The sequence below is a fragment of the Meleagris gallopavo genome, chromosome 14 (genome assembly GCF_000146605.3).
Source record: "Meleagris gallopavo isolate NT-WF06-2002-E0010 breed Aviagen turkey brand Nicholas breeding stock chromosome 14, Turkey_5.1, whole genome shotgun sequence".
NCBI lineage: Eukaryota > Metazoa > Chordata > Aves > Galliformes > Phasianidae > Meleagris > Meleagris gallopavo.
In genome coordinates, this window is record NC_015024.2 from 9,185,512 (window position 1) to 9,204,934 (window position 19,423).

General features: G+C 42.2%; 2 protein-coding genes across 7 annotated transcripts in view; one reads left to right on the forward strand and one right to left on the reverse strand.

Moving 5' to 3' along the window:
* Positions 1-342: 342 nt before the first annotated feature.
* The window catches only part of KBTBD12 (kelch repeat and BTB domain containing 12), a 42,937-nt gene continuing 23,856 nt past the window's right edge, over positions 343-19,423 (reverse strand). For 3 of the 5 annotated variants that reach the window (XM_019620115.2, XM_003210106.4, XM_031555572.1), the window contains exons 5-6: positions 16,900-17,097; positions 3,925-5,459 (exon numbers count right to left, since the gene is read on the reverse strand). In XM_019620115.2, coding sequence (XP_019475660.1) covers positions 5,290-5,459; positions 16,900-17,097 — 368 coding nt within the window. In that variant the 3' untranslated portion in view covers positions 3,925-5,289. Of the gene's footprint in view, positions 2,203-3,924; positions 5,460-16,899; positions 17,098-19,423 lie in introns of those variants that run through there. The other 2 variants (XR_795167.3, XM_010718535.3) reach the window with 2 other exon arrangements.
* MGLL (monoglyceride lipase) overlaps positions 15,962-19,423 on the forward strand; it is an 88,213-nt gene continuing 84,751 nt past the window's right edge. Inside the window, exons 1-2 of one of the 2 annotated variants that reach the window (XM_019620117.2) lie at positions 15,962-16,035; positions 17,228-17,354. In XM_019620117.2, coding sequence (XP_019475662.1) covers positions 17,336-17,354 — 19 coding nt within the window. In that variant the 5' untranslated portion in view covers positions 15,962-16,035; positions 17,228-17,335. Of the gene's footprint in view, positions 16,036-16,862; positions 16,956-17,227; positions 17,355-19,423 lie in introns of those variants that run through there. The other variant, XM_010718531.2, reaches the window with a different exon arrangement.

Below are 19,423 nucleotides of genomic sequence, written 5' to 3' on the forward strand. Positions count from 1 at the left end.
CTTATGTATGGATGAAGTACATTTCCTCTGCTATGAGGTTGCTGATTGGGAAAATGAAGTAGTGTGGCTGATTGTCATTTTAGCGGCTGTACTTGGATCCCATTATGAAAAGCCCCCAGCCCCAGGAGGCTGGTTTGGATAACCTATTTCGTAGAAAAGCTGGTGACATCACTCGCATTCTTGTAAGGAATGACTAGAAAAGGAAAAAGTGGGGAAAAAATGCCAGTAGTTAATGTGATACATTAGACACCGTGTTCTTCAGTGAAACCGTGGAAGAAAATCAGTCTTGAAGACATGAGCTATAATGCAATAATGAAGACAGTTCCCTCTGTGCTTCAGACAGTTTTTGTAGCAACTAGTGTTCAAGAATCAGAGATAACGATGACAGCCTGTGCCTGCAATCATTACAGCTATGGCACACACAGCATGCAAGGCATTTAATGTCAAACTAAGCAGCATCATGCTGCAAGACAGCAGCAAACAGAGCAGGGCTCACCTGCCTGCCCAGCTGGGTCAGAGCCAGAAAGCAGAGATGTTGCAAACAAGGTACACTGTGTTTGCAATGAGTCTGAGCTACAGAACTTGGGTTGGAGGCGTGCTATGGTCATCTTCCATCTTCAGAGTCGGTTTGTTCCTGGAGTAATGGGCTCGTGAGGAGCCTGGCAAACACCCCAAGTGGTCATGGGAAGCAAAGGGGAAAAGAAGGAGTGGATGGGCTGAGGCAGGAGCAGGAGCAGGGAAGGTAAGGGGAAACAGAATAGACCTGCACAAATACTTCAGGAGGATTCTAAATGGACTACAGCCAGCAAAATATTTGGAGAAGGAAGAAGATATAGGCCAGGACTAAAAGATTTCCCCAAATGTTCCTTAGCTCAGCAAGGAATTCCAGCTTCTTTATGATTTGAGGCCTGGAATAGTTCCGCATTTTTTAAGAACAGCACTTTATTTGAAGTATTTTGATTAGTTATACAGAAGACAGGTTGCCAGGTAGGTGTTAAAAAGGGATTCTGCTGCTGTCAGTAAAGAACTTCCAAAAATAATGTTATACATATGTATAGAAAACGCATACAGGTATACATCATGGAACACTTAAAGACATTTCTGTTTGAAGGTAATTTCTTCTGGCAAGGCAGCACAGCTCAGCACCGTGCTCTCTGCTCCAGCAGTACAAACACATAACCCAGCATGGCCTTTGCCATGGTTGCAGTCAAGGGTTGTTATTAAATCTTTCCATCAGACACCCAGGCAGAGCAGTAAGCACATGGAAAGGAAGGAAGTGTACTTCTATATAGTCTCAGTGTATATATTCTCCATTTTCCAGTATTTCCTTTGCTTTCAACCTCAACATGTCAAATGATTGCAAATTGCAAACGTACCAGTTCCAGCTGAGCACAACTGGGGGTGAAATAGCTTTTCTTTGAAGCTACAGCTACAGTCCACTTGAAAAGCTGTAGGGAGAGCCACAGAAATGCACAAAGAGCAGCTGAAATTCTGACCTGGGGATTCAAAGCATTATAATTCATGAAATGAATTTTCAGAGGAGCTCCATAATCCATTAGGAGAGCAACCTATGAAAGAGACCTCATTGCTACAGCTAAGATAGTAATCACTAGGTAAATCCATATTAAAAGACTTCCAGATCAGCAGAAAAACAATACAGGCCTGCATAAATATACTTTACAATTTTATATACTTAAATGTATTATTGTAACATTTGCTTTCCTTGCTTTTCAGATGATCAAGAATCTCAATACACAGAGTAGAGGAAAAATGTAAGATTAAGATCCAGAGCACAATCCTTTTACATCTTGAATTCTTCCTGGGAAGTGATGGGAGCATCACTGCACCCACCTTGGCTCCTCTGTGCATAACGATCTGGGAGCAGCTCCAAGTTTCATTGCTGGGGGCTCAGTTTTAATCTCCCTCAGCCTGTTGCCTGGAACATACCTGGGAGTGCAGTATCCATCAGCTTTGTAAGCATCGAGGCAATTTTCTGCTGGCAAGCTGAGGCATCCTGAATGGCAGAATACAGCTGGAACCCACTCCAGAACCTTCCCCGTGCATTTCAGTGTTGCACATAGGAAATTGTGCATGTGTTTGCCTTGCACAGGCAGTGACTGAGCCACAAGCCATCATGGTAGTGGCATGTGAGAACGCATAGTCAGGTGCCTGTGGGTCACATGTGCAGGCAGCTCTTGTGACCTGATGGGTGAAAACAGAAATCAGAGACTCACAGGGATCCTTATGGAATCAGCTATGTACTGACAATGTCAAAATAAAACACTAATAGGAGAGCTTCAATTCGCTTTTCATAGCTTTCATTTTTTTCTTTACTCCCCATGCACCACGTGACCAGTAACCTCTCCAATATTTTTTTATTCTAGTTGGCAACTAGTGATGTACTTCAGTGTTTCAAGTGAAACTGCAGCACATGTCTTTGCTTAATAATCCCCCCATTCATTCCCACAGCCCATAGCTTGCCAGCACTGCTTTGTTCACATTTTAGAATTATGGATGATGTCAAGGCAGCCTTGATTAAAGGCTCAGCTAACTGCCGCTCAGCCGGAAAGTGGCTGAAGTAAACTATTATTTCAGTGAAGCACGCAAGCTTGGAGAATGCATATTCTGTAATACTCCTGCATTAGGATTCATAGTAGAAGAAATTAAGGCTCTTAAGGGCTTTCCCAGGAATGTGAGATTGCCCATGAACGTATCAGACATGCAACATTCACATACTCTTGGGGGGATTTTGGCTAATATTGGTACCTCTCAATAAACATGCTTTCAGTTTCTTCCTTCCTTCCCTCAAGCTTTCCTTTCCAATTTAGAAATTGTAGTCGCCCCAGGGGCAAACAGTGAACTAAGTGGAGTCCACACAACGTTTTGAAGTTGGAATCTACATTGGTCTGACTGTTCTTCTGTTCTAGACATTTAAACAAGAAGAAAACAACTCCCTGCTGGATATATAGCTGGTCTGTTGGACGGAAACCGAGAGACACTGAGTCCTGTCAACAGCCAGACCAGGCAGGCAGAAGAAAAGCAATGCTCTGTGCACTCAAGGGCAAATGGCTTTCCAGTGGTGCATGAAGAAAACAGAAAAAGGTGATAGTGCATCTGTAGGTACTGTATGAGAATTTGGTGTAATCACAAGGAAACACACAGCATTTTGGCTGAGAGCTGCTCCTCGAGCATTGCTTCTTGCTGGCTTGAGAACTCTGCAGGGAAATCATTGCCTATACTTCACAGGAATAATTAAAGTTTAAAAAAGTTCCAATATTGCCTGGTTAGTCAGAAAACAATCTATTGCTTTTGTTTAAAAACATATTTAAATAGATTCTTTTTTCATCTCCTTAGTCTTATATCTGCAACTGTGTTTTGTGGCCAGAGTGGTTGAGACTCACTTGTCACAGCTCTTGTCTGGACAGATAACAACCCACGTATCAACAAAGAAAATAGAGCGTCTGGATGATGTGGAACTGCTACAAACACAAATGTCTGCGTTTAGGCTGAGACACTCATTCTGCCCAGGAAACAAAGGGAGAGAAGAGATCAGTTTTTTGGCTCACTTTTACTTTTCTGCATGTTTTCCTCAGTTCCTCCCACCAACTCCCTTATTGTCTGAGCGGTCCTCAGCATGTGATAACTGTTATCAGGTGAACTCCAGTGACCTTCCTGCTAATTGTTTTTATATGACAGATTAATATTCCCATTGGATATCTTAAAGAATAGATCATGAATCAGAAAAGCCGGGACTGGGGAAAGGCTTTTGGGTCATCCTCTCCACCTCTCCCTGCAACAAGCATTGCAATTAAAAAGGCAAAAAAAAAAGCTATCATTTTTGTAGCCTAATGTGTAGGCTTGTAAAAGAAAATGGAGGTGCTCTGAAGTGCAAATCCTGCAAGTGACTACAGATGAACTACCTGATGGATTTCCTCATTTATTTGCAAGTTATTTCCTTACAGTTTTTTTACTGTTTCTGTAATCATAAAAAACAACTTTTTGCTGACCGTAATGGTTCTTCTGCTATGTTCTAGCTTACTCTTACAGTGTTTGCCTCTGACATTCACTGTCTGTTGCAGCATACAGTCATTTGCAGTTTCGGCCCCAGAATACAACAGAAATTCCCAGTTCTCCTGTCCACACTGCCCAGGCAATCATTCACATGTATTCTGTGATGTAGGTACCAGGGGATGATGAATAGTTATTGGTAGCTCAAATAAGACAGCTGTACTGGTAACAATTTCCTAAGCCGCTGCCTTCAAGCCCTAGAAAGGCTAGCACTGCTTTAAGAAACAGTTTGAATTACTCCTCTTCACTGCAATTATAGCCAATTCCATTGGTGCAGAATTTGCCTTATGTTATTTCATTAAAGCTACTTCTATAAAACCAACTAGTTTACATAAACTCTAAATGCCTGGTGCTTTTATCCTTTCTCTGTAGATGCAGAGCTAACACTGTTTCTCATTTATTTTGTTTTCATTTACATCCCCTTCTTTATCTGACCACACAAGTTTCTGCCTCATGACAGGTAGTATCTGTGTGAAAATTTAAGCAGCTTCTCATCTTTGGTGCAGGATTACTAAAGGAAGACTCGCACCTGTCTTGTTGCCAGAAGACCAGTTTTCTACCAGCACAACTTCAGCTCTGCTGCCAAAGAAGGGATGCCCTGACTATGGGTTAGATAATGTTTGCAGCAGCTAGTGTACTTGGCTAATGAACCTTGGCTAATGTTTTCTTTTTGTTTAAACAAACAAATGCTCTTCTCCATCTTCCCTCTGCTCCTGCATCAGCCAATTTGTTGCCTTGGTACAGCCAGATTGGTTTCCATCAGATGACTTCAGATGTTTCTTAACTCCCTCAGTAGACTAGAACCCAGTGAGTTGGACAGCAAAGGAGGGTTTCTCTTGGCTAGAGCTTTCCTTCAAACATGGTGCTCTTCTGCAAGGTGAGCTCCAGGCTGCTTCCATGCCTAAGGCACAGGCCTGAGAAGCACACTTAGGCTGCACGACCACATTGCAGCTTGAACAGCCAAGAGGCAGACCAAGAGACAAGGCAAACTCAGCTCTCAATCACAGAAGTCCAGAGTACCAGTGCTAGCAAATTAAGCATCATCTGAGAAGCACATTGTGAAGGCAATTCTGTGCTTAAGCTTGTGGTACAAACTTCTCTCCACGGCACCTAGCCAAAGGAGAGAATGGAGCCACTGGCTCCATCCAGAGACAATGCAGCATTTGTCTCTCCAAATTCTTCTCTTTCTGCAGAATCTGGAAGCAGAGAGCCACTGAACATTTACTGGTCCACTAAATCAGGAGGAGGAGGAATAAGATCCCGTGGATTCAGCCTAGCAACAAGGCAAACATCATAGCTGTCATGCATGAGGACATTGACGGCCACCACATTCCACTGGTTCTCCCATGTATCTAATTCGAGGATCTCTTTGGTGATGACTTCGTGACGAGCTGAAATGCAGAAGCAACAGCAATCAGAACTGCAGCCAAACAGGATCGAAGAGGTTTGCAACAGTATTATTACTGCTGTCTATGAGGTAGCAATGAAAAGTTTCTTTGTGGTACCAACAGCTACACTGTCTGAGGAGTATGAAAGTTGATCATAGAATCAGTAAGGTTGGAAAAGGCCTCTAAAATCATCTAGTCCAACTGTCCATCTACCACCAATATTGCCCACTGTCCCTAAGTACAATATCTCCCTGGACACCTTCAGGGACAGTGAGTCCACCACCTCCCAGTGCCAGTGCATCACCATTCTACAGATTCTTCCTAATGTCCAACCTGAACCTCCCCTGGCACAACTTGAGGTCACACCTTCTTGTCCTATCAAAATCAGTGTCATTATATAGCAAACAAGTTGGTGTAGATGGAAACCTATACAGGTTATTCACTATTCATCCTCTGAACAGCAGATAGAAACTTAAGGTTCCCTACCTTGCTAGGAGCATGCAGGTGGCATTTCATTATGCAATCATGTGTCAAATACTCACTTTAAGATGTAGTGCCTATTGTTAATGACATGCCTACATGCACTGCATCATCTTTTCTTTGCCAATAAAACACGATATTAAGGCAAGCAGCTTTTTACTAACAAAAGTAATGAAAGCATCACCACACAGCAGAGAACCATAGTTGTCAACCAGCAGTGCTGTATTAAACTTCTTGTGAAAAGGTAAAACTTTTCTTTGCTTGAACTCTCCAGCAATGCTATTCAAATACAAGCTATTCCCTAAAAATAAAAAGCATCTTTTGTTTTTGCCCACTTTTTCATCTTAAGGTTGCTTTCTTGCAGAATGTAACCTCAGTCTTAACTTTTCTTACTTTAAGATGAGGACATGCACGTGCTTTGCTCTTAGCCTCCTTCTCTTTCTTATGAATCTCTGGACAGATTTTCTAGGAGCCAGGTCTCAAAGACTGACAAGAAGAAATCACATAATAACAGAATTATCAGAGCTGGAAGGGATCCTCTAGAGATCATCTAGTCCTAATACCTCACAGGTACTAGGGTAGGAGCCACCACAGCAAGAAAATATATTCAACACCATTTTGAGTCTTAAAAGGCTTATGACAGAATAAACTGAGATCCCCATTCAGATCTTTTCTTTAATTTATCATTATTTTTTATACCATCTCAAAACCAACCCTTATCTAGTGGCTGCATCCCATCATTTGGATATTGCCCTTCTGTGGAACTGACAGCAAGAGCATTGACAAATGAAAGAAGAATGAAACACAAAAGAGTATCTGCAGGCATATATTGCCTTTTGCATTGGAAACAGACCACGGATGCCCCCAGAGGACAGCATCCTCACTGTTTACAGCCCCCCAGATGGTTTTACTGTGGTTTAAGTTCTGAGCAAAATTGGTGCTGATGTTAACATGACGTAGAGCCTCGGGATTTAGACACCCCTAGGGATCCTCTACAAGTAGTTCCAGGATGCAGAGAGATCACATGAGGAAAAAAAGACTTATTCCACTGTTGGAATTGTTTCCCTTGCTGAACTATTTAGGTGCACGTCTGTGTTTCTGCACATGTGCAGAACCTGCAGCAACTGAGGATCTCTTGTCCTTCTGGAAATTTGAGTCATGCATCTACCTAAGGCTATTCACCAACCACTGCCAATCTCTGATCCCTCTCTCACCTGAGAAGGGAGTAAGTACACGCTTCTGCATTGCAGCCCATAAGCATTTTCCCCTCGACTGTGTCAGAACTGTAGCAATGTTTTTGTTGGCCTAAGCCCTCCAGGACACTCACAGATCTCTGGGAGATTGCTTGAGGATTAGGATGAGATCTAGAATTTGGCCTCATCTGAGTAGTCCTTGTTCCATTCCTTTCTTCTCTTCACAGAAAGTGAACCAATAGTCGTGATGGTTTGCTTATGGCACTTGGGTGGTTCATTAAGTACAGGAGGATTAGTAGGAAGGCAGCAACCTTCCACCGGATAAGGCAGCAAACCTCAAAAATACCCCACAGCACACGAAGAGAAAGCACAACCGAACCCCTAAGTGAATGGCACGTGCCAGTACCAAAGAGTTCATGTGTGTCCATATGACCCTGTGACAGAGAGCAGGTTTTTTGTAAGATACAGCTATGAAGACAAACAGACCTGAGCTGTGACACAGGAGGCTCCAGTCCCTGGATTTATTATTAGATCATCTCCTTTATGCAATAAATTTGTACGCCTGGATTTTCTTTGGCATATATCATGACAAAAATGAGACAACCGGAGGAAAAGAAATCAAATAGTGGAAGTGCCTGAAACCTTCGGTGGGTGATTGTGACACTAGAGAGAAAATCATAATTAAAACATCAAAGGCAAACTCAGCTGCCCTTCCTTGCAAGCCTCGCTGTGTTTTTCCTGACCCTGGCTACTCACAACCTTTAATGTCTCTTGTTTCCCTTTTTTGTGGGATAATGTAGCTGGTTTTGTTCCCCTCCGCAAATTCTGCTTTCCAGCATGTGGACTGTTAGCTTGCTCTTAACCCTTGGGAGATAAAAAGGTTACGGTGCTGGAATAAAGGAAGCAATCACTTCTCCAGTCTTGTCTTGTTTCGTATGAAAGGAAGCAGCACCCTTTGGGCAAGAAAGTTCATGTGAGGAAAAGCACCGCTCACAATATCATTATGCTTCAAAATATGACATACACCCTTTCTTTTTTAGATGAGAAATGGGCTAAAACACCTCAACTTTGACCCCTTCTCTTCCCCCTCCCACACTCCCTTTGTATGGACTGAGGAAAGGTAATTTTTGTCACCAATTCCAGAAGTTGGTCACCTTTGATTCCAGACCATAATGTTGGATTTGTATTTTAATCCCAATAAACTGCTTAAAATTTACCCAGGTACAAAGAATCTCACATTCTGTCTCATCTGTTTGTCTTATTTGTGTTTGTTTGCTTCTAAGGCAATAGCTTTGCAGCCAATTTTATTTAAAGGAGATAAAGACAGCTACAAAAAGAAATAAGCAGTATTACATGGATTATCCTTTTAAAAAGCCACCCCACAATTCCCTGTCATACGTAGCACCATTCTGCATCACTTACCAGGCAGCCGCCTTAACTAAGGAAGGGATTTCACTCCCTTCCAAGTGCTTTCAATCTTTTCTTCCTATGAAATGAGGCTATATTTTTCTGCACGTTATTGTTTAATCAGAAGAAGATTAAAAGTGTTAAGAATCTTGTCTTCCAGTATGCTTTTCAGCATTAAACTCCTTTATATTAGAATCATTCAGGTAGTACAAACCTAAGCCTAATGCTTTCAAAAAAGTATAACAGCACTTATAGCAATATGGCTTTTTCCTATTTGGGAAAGGAAAAGGCTGTTTTCTCTCTACAAAGTATTTTTTTATTTTGGTATGGCCTGACTTCATTTTATGTTGTGTGCTTTCTCATGTCATTTGAATAAGGATAGACTGTAAATCAGGATGAACCATACTCAGAAAGACCCACACTATGACTGCAGGCAATGTTATAAATATTTGATCTGCCCTTTTTTTTCTTTTCCTTCCCAAACTTCATTCAATTTGGGGAGGAGGAACATCTTTTCTTCAGAGTATTCTACTAATACAGCTCTGGGTTTTGGGTTTTTTTGTATCTTTCCTGTTAGGAACTGAATGTTTGATAGAATTGATAGAATTGTTTCAGGATGGAGAAGTATTAAAGAGACAGACATAGAAGAATTAAGCAACATGCTTAACAGGCAGAAAATCTATAGCTCATAGAGGACTATCAACCACTCAGCTATTATTTTGGTAAGTCAATACCAAGAAATTTCCTCTATGGACTGTTTGGTGTCCAGAACACTGAACTCAAAATCATGCTAAATTTTAGTTCATTGGAATTAAACCTATAGCAAGTTTGCTGAAATGTGGTCAAGTTTTTAATTCCTCCTTACAAGAGCCTGCTGATATCAACCATTCTATGAGCATTCATTTTATGGAGAAAAATTAAGGAAATACTGAGAGCATGTTCCATAAGGTAGGGTGCTTCTGCACACATTAGTGCAGGGCATAGATAACCAAACTAGCTTTGGACAAGCACACCTGCATCCTAACCATGGCATAGCCATTGCTGTATGGCCAACAGTACCTAAGGAAGTTTATTCAAAGCAAGACCAGGTACCTCAGCATGGAACCACACTGAGTAATAGGGGTGTATCATAGAATCACAGAATCATTAGGGCTGGAAAAGATTGCCATAACCATCAACCCACCCCCACCATACCTACTGACCACTGGTCCCTCAATGCCACATCTCCATGGTTATTGAACACCTCTAGGAACAGTGCTTCCATCACTCCCTGGGCAGCCTGTGCCAGTGCATCACCGCTCTTTTTTGAGAAGAAATTCTTCCTAATATCCAGCCTGAAGTAGTCTTGGTGTCACATCTGCCCTTGTCCATAAGATCTGCCCTGAAACATCCTCACCCAGACTGCTTTCCCAAGCTCCTGCTGATGTCAGTCCTGCCACTTCTCAGGTTGTCTCAGAACCTTTTCCCATCAGCACAGTTCTCTAACATGTTTTATCTTCCCTATCCATAAATCTGTTTATGAAAAAAGCCATCAAACTTCAAATGGTTGAATTGTTAACTAGCTGCTCTGCTCTTTCCATGGAAAAAGCACTTGAACATCACAAGGTGCCCATCAGTCCCCAAAGTTACACACTCAGGGTGCTCTTCCAAAAGATTCCTTGGTCCTCCTCACCCAGCAGCCACTCCAGCGCTGCCTTGAAGCAGCTTGGTCTCCAGTGCTAGTTCCTAACTGGTTTTGCATGCCATTATCTGCACCAGAGAGCAGACGGTGATTTTAAACATGTGGGATTAGCCTCTCCTACTTATCTTCCTCGCCACTAATAGCTGCTTTCATAATTACATGATGTAGAGTTAGGTGACTTGGGAATTCACATTTGTGTCACAATGGGAAGAAAGTGCATTTAGATCATTATCTCCAGATGTACTGGTTCCTGATATGCAGAAGAAAAAAGAGTAAGTTCATCAAGTCTGTGGCCTCCAATCCCATCTGAGCCTGTGAGCTGCCCCCAACTCCACCAGCCTCGCTCACACACACGGGGGTCACACACATCCATCATCCGTGCCTGTGGGCAGAAGCAGGCAGAGAATACACAGGAGAGGGAACTTGGCTTGGCTGTTTAACATGCTGGCCAGCCTTCAGGATGCCGAGTTCCAAGGCAGCATTCCCCACCAGACACGGCAAAAGCTGAATTTACAGCTATGGCAGCTCACTGTTTTCCAAGCACCTACATGGAGTAAGGTAAGCCACTCTCTCTCATAGACAAGGCTTCTATCTTCTCGCTCTGCTGTCTAATTCTTCAGGACCGTAACTGTGATCCACCCATTCCCTCACAAATCAATATCTATTAAAATTAAAATAAATAAAGAATGGCCGACAGGAAGGAGCTTCTGATTCAGTTATTTCGACTGATTTTCTTGGGATTGATCCAGCTGCTTCAGCTTTTGAACTCTTTCCAGTTATCTATTGTTTGTAAGCCAGGCCTCCTCCAGCCCTATGGGCACGGATGCTGCTGGTGCTGACAGCAGGACAGTGGGTCACAGCAGAGCAGGATCAGTGCTCCTGGAGTCAATGCACCATTCATGGGAATAAAAGCTGGGACATCAGAATAAGAATCACTGGCCTCCGACCATATTAAGATACTGTTTCTAAATGCTTTGTGATGGGCTAATACATTATTAATCGGTGATATAAAGCATGTTTAGACTGTATGCATGACAGTCAGTTATGAACACAATGGAAGATGTCATACATGGCTGTAAGCCATGTTTCTAAACAACCTATTGACCTCTTTAGCAATTAATTAAGATGCATTAAAATGTCAATTAATCATTTATTAACCCTTTATAAGCTATAAATGAGCCTTCGCAAGGAGCACGACCGAATTACTAATACAGTCAGGCGGTGGGCTGAATTTAGATCTGAAACAAGCAGGTGCTGCTCTCCAGCGATTCCCTGACCTGCACTGGCCTTATTTACCACAGTGAGATTCAAGCTAATGAGCACAGAGCTGGAAGGAGCACCCTGGAGAGGTGTCAGAGCAGCCCTTCAGAGAACGGACAGAATTCGAGTGGCATTTCTCAGAGCGGACCCATAGAGAAGCAGCAGTGGTGTGTCAGATTTCTGTGCTGAGCGAAACGCAGGGACCCCGAATCCATTTCATAGGAGGGGATGCATATGTAAATGGTAACAACTGTGGGCAGGAGAACTTTAATTATTCATCACTGCCTGGTAAATTCTAACCGAGGGAAGCAAGCAGTGCTGCAGATCGGCAGCACAGGGTTTGCCCCTCTGCTTTATTTAGCTGGGAACATGCGAAGGTGCTGGAGAAACAGCTTTCCTTCCAATCCCTCATCCCCCAAACTTCACAAGTCTAGTATTTACCGTGCCAGACTTCTTAATGTCTAGATTTAATTTGATTCCAGTAATGTACCATAACCACTATAATAAAAAAAAACAGGCATTACAATGATTCCCCATCTAAATCACATAATGGATGAGGCTGAGGGGAACAGCCTTTATGGGAGATTAGTCAAAATAAATAACTATTAAGCTAGTCCACTGTCAGGAGAGGGTGGCATGGAGATGCAAACTCATTAGCTCAGCTGGAATACAGTAATTAGGACCCGGCTCTGCACTGCCGCAAGCAGTGCTGCTGCTATTCCAGCACATGGATTGCAATTTATGTAAATAGGGAAGAAGAGGCCAGAAAGCACACCTGGGGTAAGCATACTTTTTTTTTTTTGGTAGAATCAGAGTTACACAGCTAGCAGACTGTTACCATATCACCTATCTAACAGCTGCAGACAAAATTGAGATTCTTGTGCTTCAAGTCCAGAGGCATCTCTTCCCCTTTTCCTCCTGCTGCCAGTAATACCCCTGGAGTGAAAAAATGAATTACTGTTTGATAGCAGCGATAAGTAAATAGCAGATCTGGGCTGAGCTGCTCTGGCCCCACACAGAATTTTAGCATATAGAGTAGGGAAGCAGCAAACGTTATCTTCTCTATGAACCGCGTTGGAGAAAGATGGCAGAACAGCCAGTTCAGAGAAAGGCAGTTCCACATCAACTGCAATAGCTGATAAAATCACAAGGTGTTTTAAGTGGCATGAGCCACTACCAGCAGACCTATAAAGCATCTTATTTGAATTGAGGTGGTTGTCCCTTTGCTTTGCACACCTGCTGATGCCACGTGGGTGTACAGTAACAATAGTATTCTAATTACAATCAAGTTTAAATATGATAGAATTTAGTTCAAATCTGAGGCAGATAGTTGGACTAGCATCCATAGTCTAAAGCTATGATCAAGAAAACAGAGCCCCCGCTGATTGTTCCCACAGCCCCAGCCCCCAGTGACATGCTGTGAGATCTCTTTGAGGCTACAGCACAATGTCAGTGAGTATGTGCCTCCATGAGCTGATAGCAGTCACAGCAAATACACACTTGCCTTCATTATTTTCACTGGGAAAAAAAATGTTTGTAATATTTAGAAGCAGTCAAAGGGAAAGAGAATACAATGTGGCAGGCATTTATTTGTGTGTAGTGCTTGCTGCATACCTGCAGAGCTGCTCACCCCTCCTTCAACAAGGAGCACTAATGAGCCTGCTCCTGCCATGCCCAGCTTCACATTAATAGCTGCCAACCTGTGCAGGTGTCAGGTTTTAGAGCTATGTAAAGGCAAAGGAAATAAGATGTGTCAACAAGAACACTGTATGCTCAATCTGCAAAGGCTGCTTTAAAATCCATAGCTACAGCAGTAAGTGCAGCAACATATTTTAGCAATTAGTGGCAAGCTGGCTGGCTGCTGCACACTGGGTCCTTCTGAATATTCATACTGCAACTATCATTTTCACTCCGCAGAACTACAAACCAGTGGATAAACCCAATGATTTTAAACATTTCTGAATCTCTTGCTGAGTGCTACAACACTGCTAACAAAAGGCAGGCAAACACTCATGCCACTCAGTTACGTGAGCTGGAGTTGAGCACCAGAGATGTGCAGATTATTGGTTCTTATTTGTCATAATGGTTTTAGTAGAAAATGAACTAATTTATATAAACAATGGCCTAATGGACAATGTATGGCAAGCCATGCTAAACCAAGAAACTGGAATTTGAATTCAAAGCAAGCAGAAGTTGGATGCTGGGAAAACTTATTCTCCAAAAGAGTTGTCAGGCACAGGGACAGACTGCCCAGGGAGTGTGGGCTCACCATCCCTGGGGTGATCAAGAACCATGGAAATGTGGCACTGAGGGACGTGGTCAGTGGGCAATACTGGTGGCAGGTGGACAGTTGGACTGGATGATCTTAGAGGTCTTTTCCAACCTTAAAGATTCTAGGTGTTTCCAACACAGGTCTCAGAGTGGTTTGTTCTATCTAACCATAGACGCCAGGATCCCAACAGATTTGCCTTAGGTAAGCCAACTCTGAGTTGCTCATGTCCTGATAGAAACATGGAGCATTGAGAGACAAGAGGTTCTCAGAGTTCTGAACTGTTTTCTGGTCTTTCAGAGCAGACTTAAAGCAGCAAGGACATGAATGTCCCTCTGGAAGTGTCTGTGCTTCTCCATAGGCTGCTTGGAGCCTGGGGTCACTAAGGTCTTCATGTAGGCACCCCAGCTAAGTCTGAATTTCTGCTTTCTTTTCCTCTGCTCCTGGGGATGCTGTTAGTGCTACTCCACTTCTCCTCCAAGCAAAGATTTGGTAGGCAATACAAGTGGGATGCAATTCCTGCCATCACAAAGCGTCACGGAGTGTCGTACGGGACAATCTCAAAAGGGCAACATCTTGTCTTTCCATCCAAAATTGGGCACTTGGCAGCTATTTCTCAGTGTTGTGTTTGCATATAGCATCTCTGGCCTCTAATTAACCATTCAGGTCTATGCTCAGACAGGAAGGCACACAGAGGATAGTGCACACACAAGTAAAATTAAGATGAATAACATCCTTATTAGACCACCTTTTACATTGTTGGATTAAGAGTGAGGTTATATAAATGAAAAGGGAAATGGAGGGAGTTGGAGACAGATATCCAGTATATAGAGGGTCCCTATACACAGCTGCTTATATACACTAGCAAAGACTTTCCAGCACAGCAATATCTTGGGCTTGTTTGCTTTTTTTTTTTTTTTTTTTTTTTTTTTGAGAAGCACTTGTACTCAAGTGTTCACAGCAGCCTTTTAGAGTTCAGCAGGCAGCAAACAGAGCCTACAGCTGTGCCTACAGCTTGTTCCAAAAACTCCGCTTGGTTGAAACTAAATTACAATGTTTGGTAAAATTGGAGTATCCTCTCTTGGTTGCATCCCTCACAAAAACTGAAGTTGCATGCCAAGAAACCCAAAAGACTAAAACCAAACAAGCACATTCTAAAATAACCCTATCTGCTACCAAAGCAGCAGCAGCACATGCTGTTCTGGGAATATCCTGAATCTGCTGAGCAGCTGTAATTGTGAAAAAGCCAAGCCACTCTCCAAGTTCCCACATGACAGTAATAACCCTCTGTCCCTCGCTCCAGCTTTCACCCCTAAAGAACAATACACCTTCCAGCAGAGAGACAGGGACAGGAAAAGAAGCCAGCTAGATAACCTTCAGGTTCAGCACATGGATTCCAGACATCTATTCCTTGATGGTAGTAACTAGAAGCTATTGTTATGAAGATTTAAACAACCCTTTTCCTTTAATAAATTGAGGGTCACATTAAGAAGCCTATCTTTAAGGCACAGCTTCCTCTCAACTCCTCAGGCATTTGGATATATCAGATTTATAGCTGACAGTAAGAATCTTATTTTGGCTCCCTTGTTAAAAGACATCACAATGTCTAACAGCACAATCACTATTTCTGCACTGGCATACAAAATGCATGCATAGGGGTGTCAGAACTCAGGTTGCACAGGTAACAGCGAAATTGACATTTTCTAACTCCAACTTATTGTTTTCTAATCTAAACATCACTTCTAGGGCAGTGGAGCTCAATACACAATCATAATATAGACTGCAATAACACAGCCAGGAGTCGGGACCCCATAGAGCAGGCACTGTACGTACATACAGAAGATGGCCAGCTTGAAACCCACATGGGAACTTCCCACCTCTCCCAGTACTACCATTCTTAACGTGAGACCCAGAGACAGAACATGGTGGTACTGTAAAGAGCACTTTCATGGCTCTGAAGCTATCTTATTCAGAAAATTTCATACTAATGTGTTAGTCATCTTGAATGAAATTGCTTCATTTTCTAGCAAAGATGATCAGCCTTTTGAGATGTAAACCCACTGATTGAATAGGCTTTTTCCTTACACTGCTGAGGAAAAAGACAGATATGATGACACTGTGTTTGCTATGGAAATGCAAACATTCTGATGCTATGATGCATCATAACCATAATAGTTCTGAGGTTGCAGAATTTCCATCAGAGATGGCATAAATGCATGCCTGTTAGTGAGCTGCCATACAACTGTTTTCGGGAAGCAGCCTCTTCAAGCAGCAGCAAACAAAGGGGAGGTGAGCTGTGAACTAAGACGTGGCAATCACTTTAAAATAGAGCAACCACAGAGTTTGTAATGCAACTAAAAACCAACGCAGCCATAATCAGTATCATGTGGAGGATATATCTCCCAGTGACACCACGTGAACATTCCTGGGCAGCAGTGAGCCTGACGTGACATGTATTAGTAGTGCATAATGCATTTCTGCATTATCTGCATTTTCTGCCATCACCCAGAAAGGAAATAGGGGTAGCAGCTGCTCCGTAGTAGGAGAGTAAGTGCGCATGTGTTGAGAGGCTCTCTCAATTTATAGTTATAATATAATGCTTAACAATACTGGGGATTTAGGCAGCAGGAAAATGAAGGGAGAAAGGTGGCCGTGATGCTGGGATTAGAAATCACCAGATCTGGGATTTTAGTACCTCAGCTCTCAGCCTAGGTTACTGATTAAATGCACAAGGTTTTCCAGCACTGAAAATGAAAAGCATGTAAGTAAATAGAACCAGCTACCACAGATCAATAACGCCTTAGTCTCCAACAGATACGCTCAAGTTCTTTAACGTCCATAACATACACTGAGATTCTGATCTTAATGGCTCTGAATGTAAATCCAGAAGAATTCTGCTGAGTTCACAGTTTTGAAAAGGTTCAGTGCTGATCAGAACATCCCTAATTTTTCGTGCTTTGATAAGGAAAAAGCATGAGAGGACAAACAGAACATAATGCATATTGACATTAGGAGTCAGCAGTCCAAAGGACTCATTCAGCTCTGTGGCTCCAGGGCATGCCAGTGCCACCGACAGGGTTATTCAGCCAAGTCAGCCTGCGTACAAAGAAAGTTATTTCAACTGGGCAAAGAATTTCAGACTCATTTGAGTACCTGCTCCGTGAAACCCTCCGCAGAGGTACAGCTTGCCTTCCACGCAGCCTGCACAGGTAGAGTTTGTTCGCAAGGAGAGGAGGGGGGAAGGCATAGGAGGTCCGTCCCTCCAGAAGTCTCCATCAGGGTTATAAATCTCCACTGCATCAAGACATTTCCGTGTCTGCCCCCTGTCGCGGCCAAGGCACCCAATTCCTCCTATGGAAAAAGGACACGTAGGTCAAGTGTAGCAGCCCCAGGTTATGCAGGAAAATACATTGCTGGTTGCATTTTTGTTTTGTTTTGTTTACGTGTCTTCATGTGCCTCCTGTTCCTTTTCATTTTGCAGCTCGGAAAGTTCATTAGAAAGTGAACTCAAAGCAGGACACAACCCATAACTTACAGAAATCCAGCACGATCCTTTCTGAGGGCTTGTAACAAAGGAAGGACAAGAAACATGTCTTCAAAACACAAAGGTATTTTATCTTGTTTTCTTCATTTGTGGTATAAATTGTCATGATTATGTTTTGTGTGCTGGACTTTATCATTTATCAAGTTGCAGTGGATCCAAAATTATTTCCCAGTTACTGTTAGTGCACATGAATCTCACTAACCAACAGTCATTTGGGTTTGTCTTTCTAAATGAAAGAAAGGTTATGCCCATTTCTTAAGCAAAAGAGACAAAACCATCCTGTATGCAGGAGTACCAACTGAGTTATCTGTGACAAGGGTTAATTAGGATGCCTGAATTCCATGTGTGGGACTGAAACAGATCCCAGTTTTACAAACTGCGCACTGCGCTAAGCTCGTCTATCAGAGAAACGAGCCCCTAGTTCTCAATGTTTTATTTGCATATGAAGTTCCATTTATGTCTTCATATAGACTGTACCATCTCTTCCCATCTTTTCAGCACTCTCTGAAGATATTTGCAAGAGAACACGTAACTGTTGATCACAATACTCCAGTTTGGCCACCACCATTTTCCTGATCTGTATTTTAGATTCAAATAAGGACAAGATAAACATCCTTACTTGAATAAATGTCCCATGAGAGCAACAAACTGAGAACCAAATTCAGCATCCATTAACTTCAGCTGGAAGTTTTCCTCCAGCTGAACTTGCAGTGTTTGATTCCATTTTTGAATTTCTCAAGCACTTATATGTACATATCATGGTTACCTCAACACCCAATATCAGTGCCTGCACTTGATAAGTAATTACTTTGTTCAACTATCAGCAAAAAGTTAAGTACTAAAGCTTGGTGAGTTGAAAGCCCTTACACTTAGGAAAACATTTCTAATCCTGTTGGAAGTCTCAAGAAAGCTGTCCAATGCTTAGCATAGAATTCAATAAAGAAACAAGCAAAAAATTAACTTGCATTGGATGGGACAGGATGCCATTCTCCTAAATTTATCAAGAAAAGCTTCAAGGAGTACTTCTGCTTTAGATAAAGCTATTTAGTTGATAGCTTACCACTCTTTGATTCTGTAGTATCCTTAAAATCAGAGTACAGGGCAACTTGATACCAGGGCAAGAACAATCTATGGAGTGCAGCAGAAAGATAGTTAAGGTAGATTTCATTGGGAGCAAATAATATTAAAGCTCCCAATAGACTGATTCAATCTGCTCAGAAGACAGCTTCGCAGTGCCAAAGAGACTGCTGCAGGTTACCAAACTCTTTTAAAATTGCTCAAGTGGTACTTGAGTTCTGCACTGAAGAACAGGCATGTATCCATAAGGAAGAGTCTTCATCTGAGGAATGAAAGAGGGTGCCGTGCAGAGGAATGGATGATAGCAGTTAAGGCATGCATGTGGCATATCAGACTCAAATAACTGAATAGCTTTTTTTGATTGCCTCAATATTTCATGTAGGCCAGTGCTTAAAATGCCCCCGGAACATTTTCTATAAGCCTAGTTGCTATTTGCTTATTTCTTAGTGTATTTTTACTGTCATTGCCAAGTTCAGTAACCATGGGGCATGGCAGCTTCAGAAATAAGAAATAATGAGGTACAGTGCAGTCGCTGCCTTTTGCAAAAAAATCACCATTACTAGTTAATGAAGACACTCAGCTGCCAGCCCAGGGGATCAGTTCCAAGCACTTCCCCTGTACAATTATTAGAGAAGTAATCTTTAGTTGTCTATTGGAGATCTTTTCAAAAGTCTACCACATTCTCAAACATTTACAAAACCTTCAGTGGATAATTTAGGCAATTAAATTTGACCTCATTTAATCCTGTCGCGATCAGACAGTCCTGAAGGTACAAGGTATCTCCATCTTATTTTCACTCTCAGTAGCCATTCCAGTTAAATCCAATTTCACCTTCAATTTACAACAGAGGCAAAGCTAAGTTCTCAGCAAAGAGAAAATGAGAAAGAAAATCAGAGGGAAGACTAATTTTCAAGATTTAAACAACAAGAAATCAAACTCACAGAAAGTTTCAATCTCCTCTTTTAAAACAATGCTAACACTGAAATATTGCTAACAAAGGAATGGAAAGATATTAGATTCTACCAGCATTGCTTTGCCTTGTTCCCACATATGGTA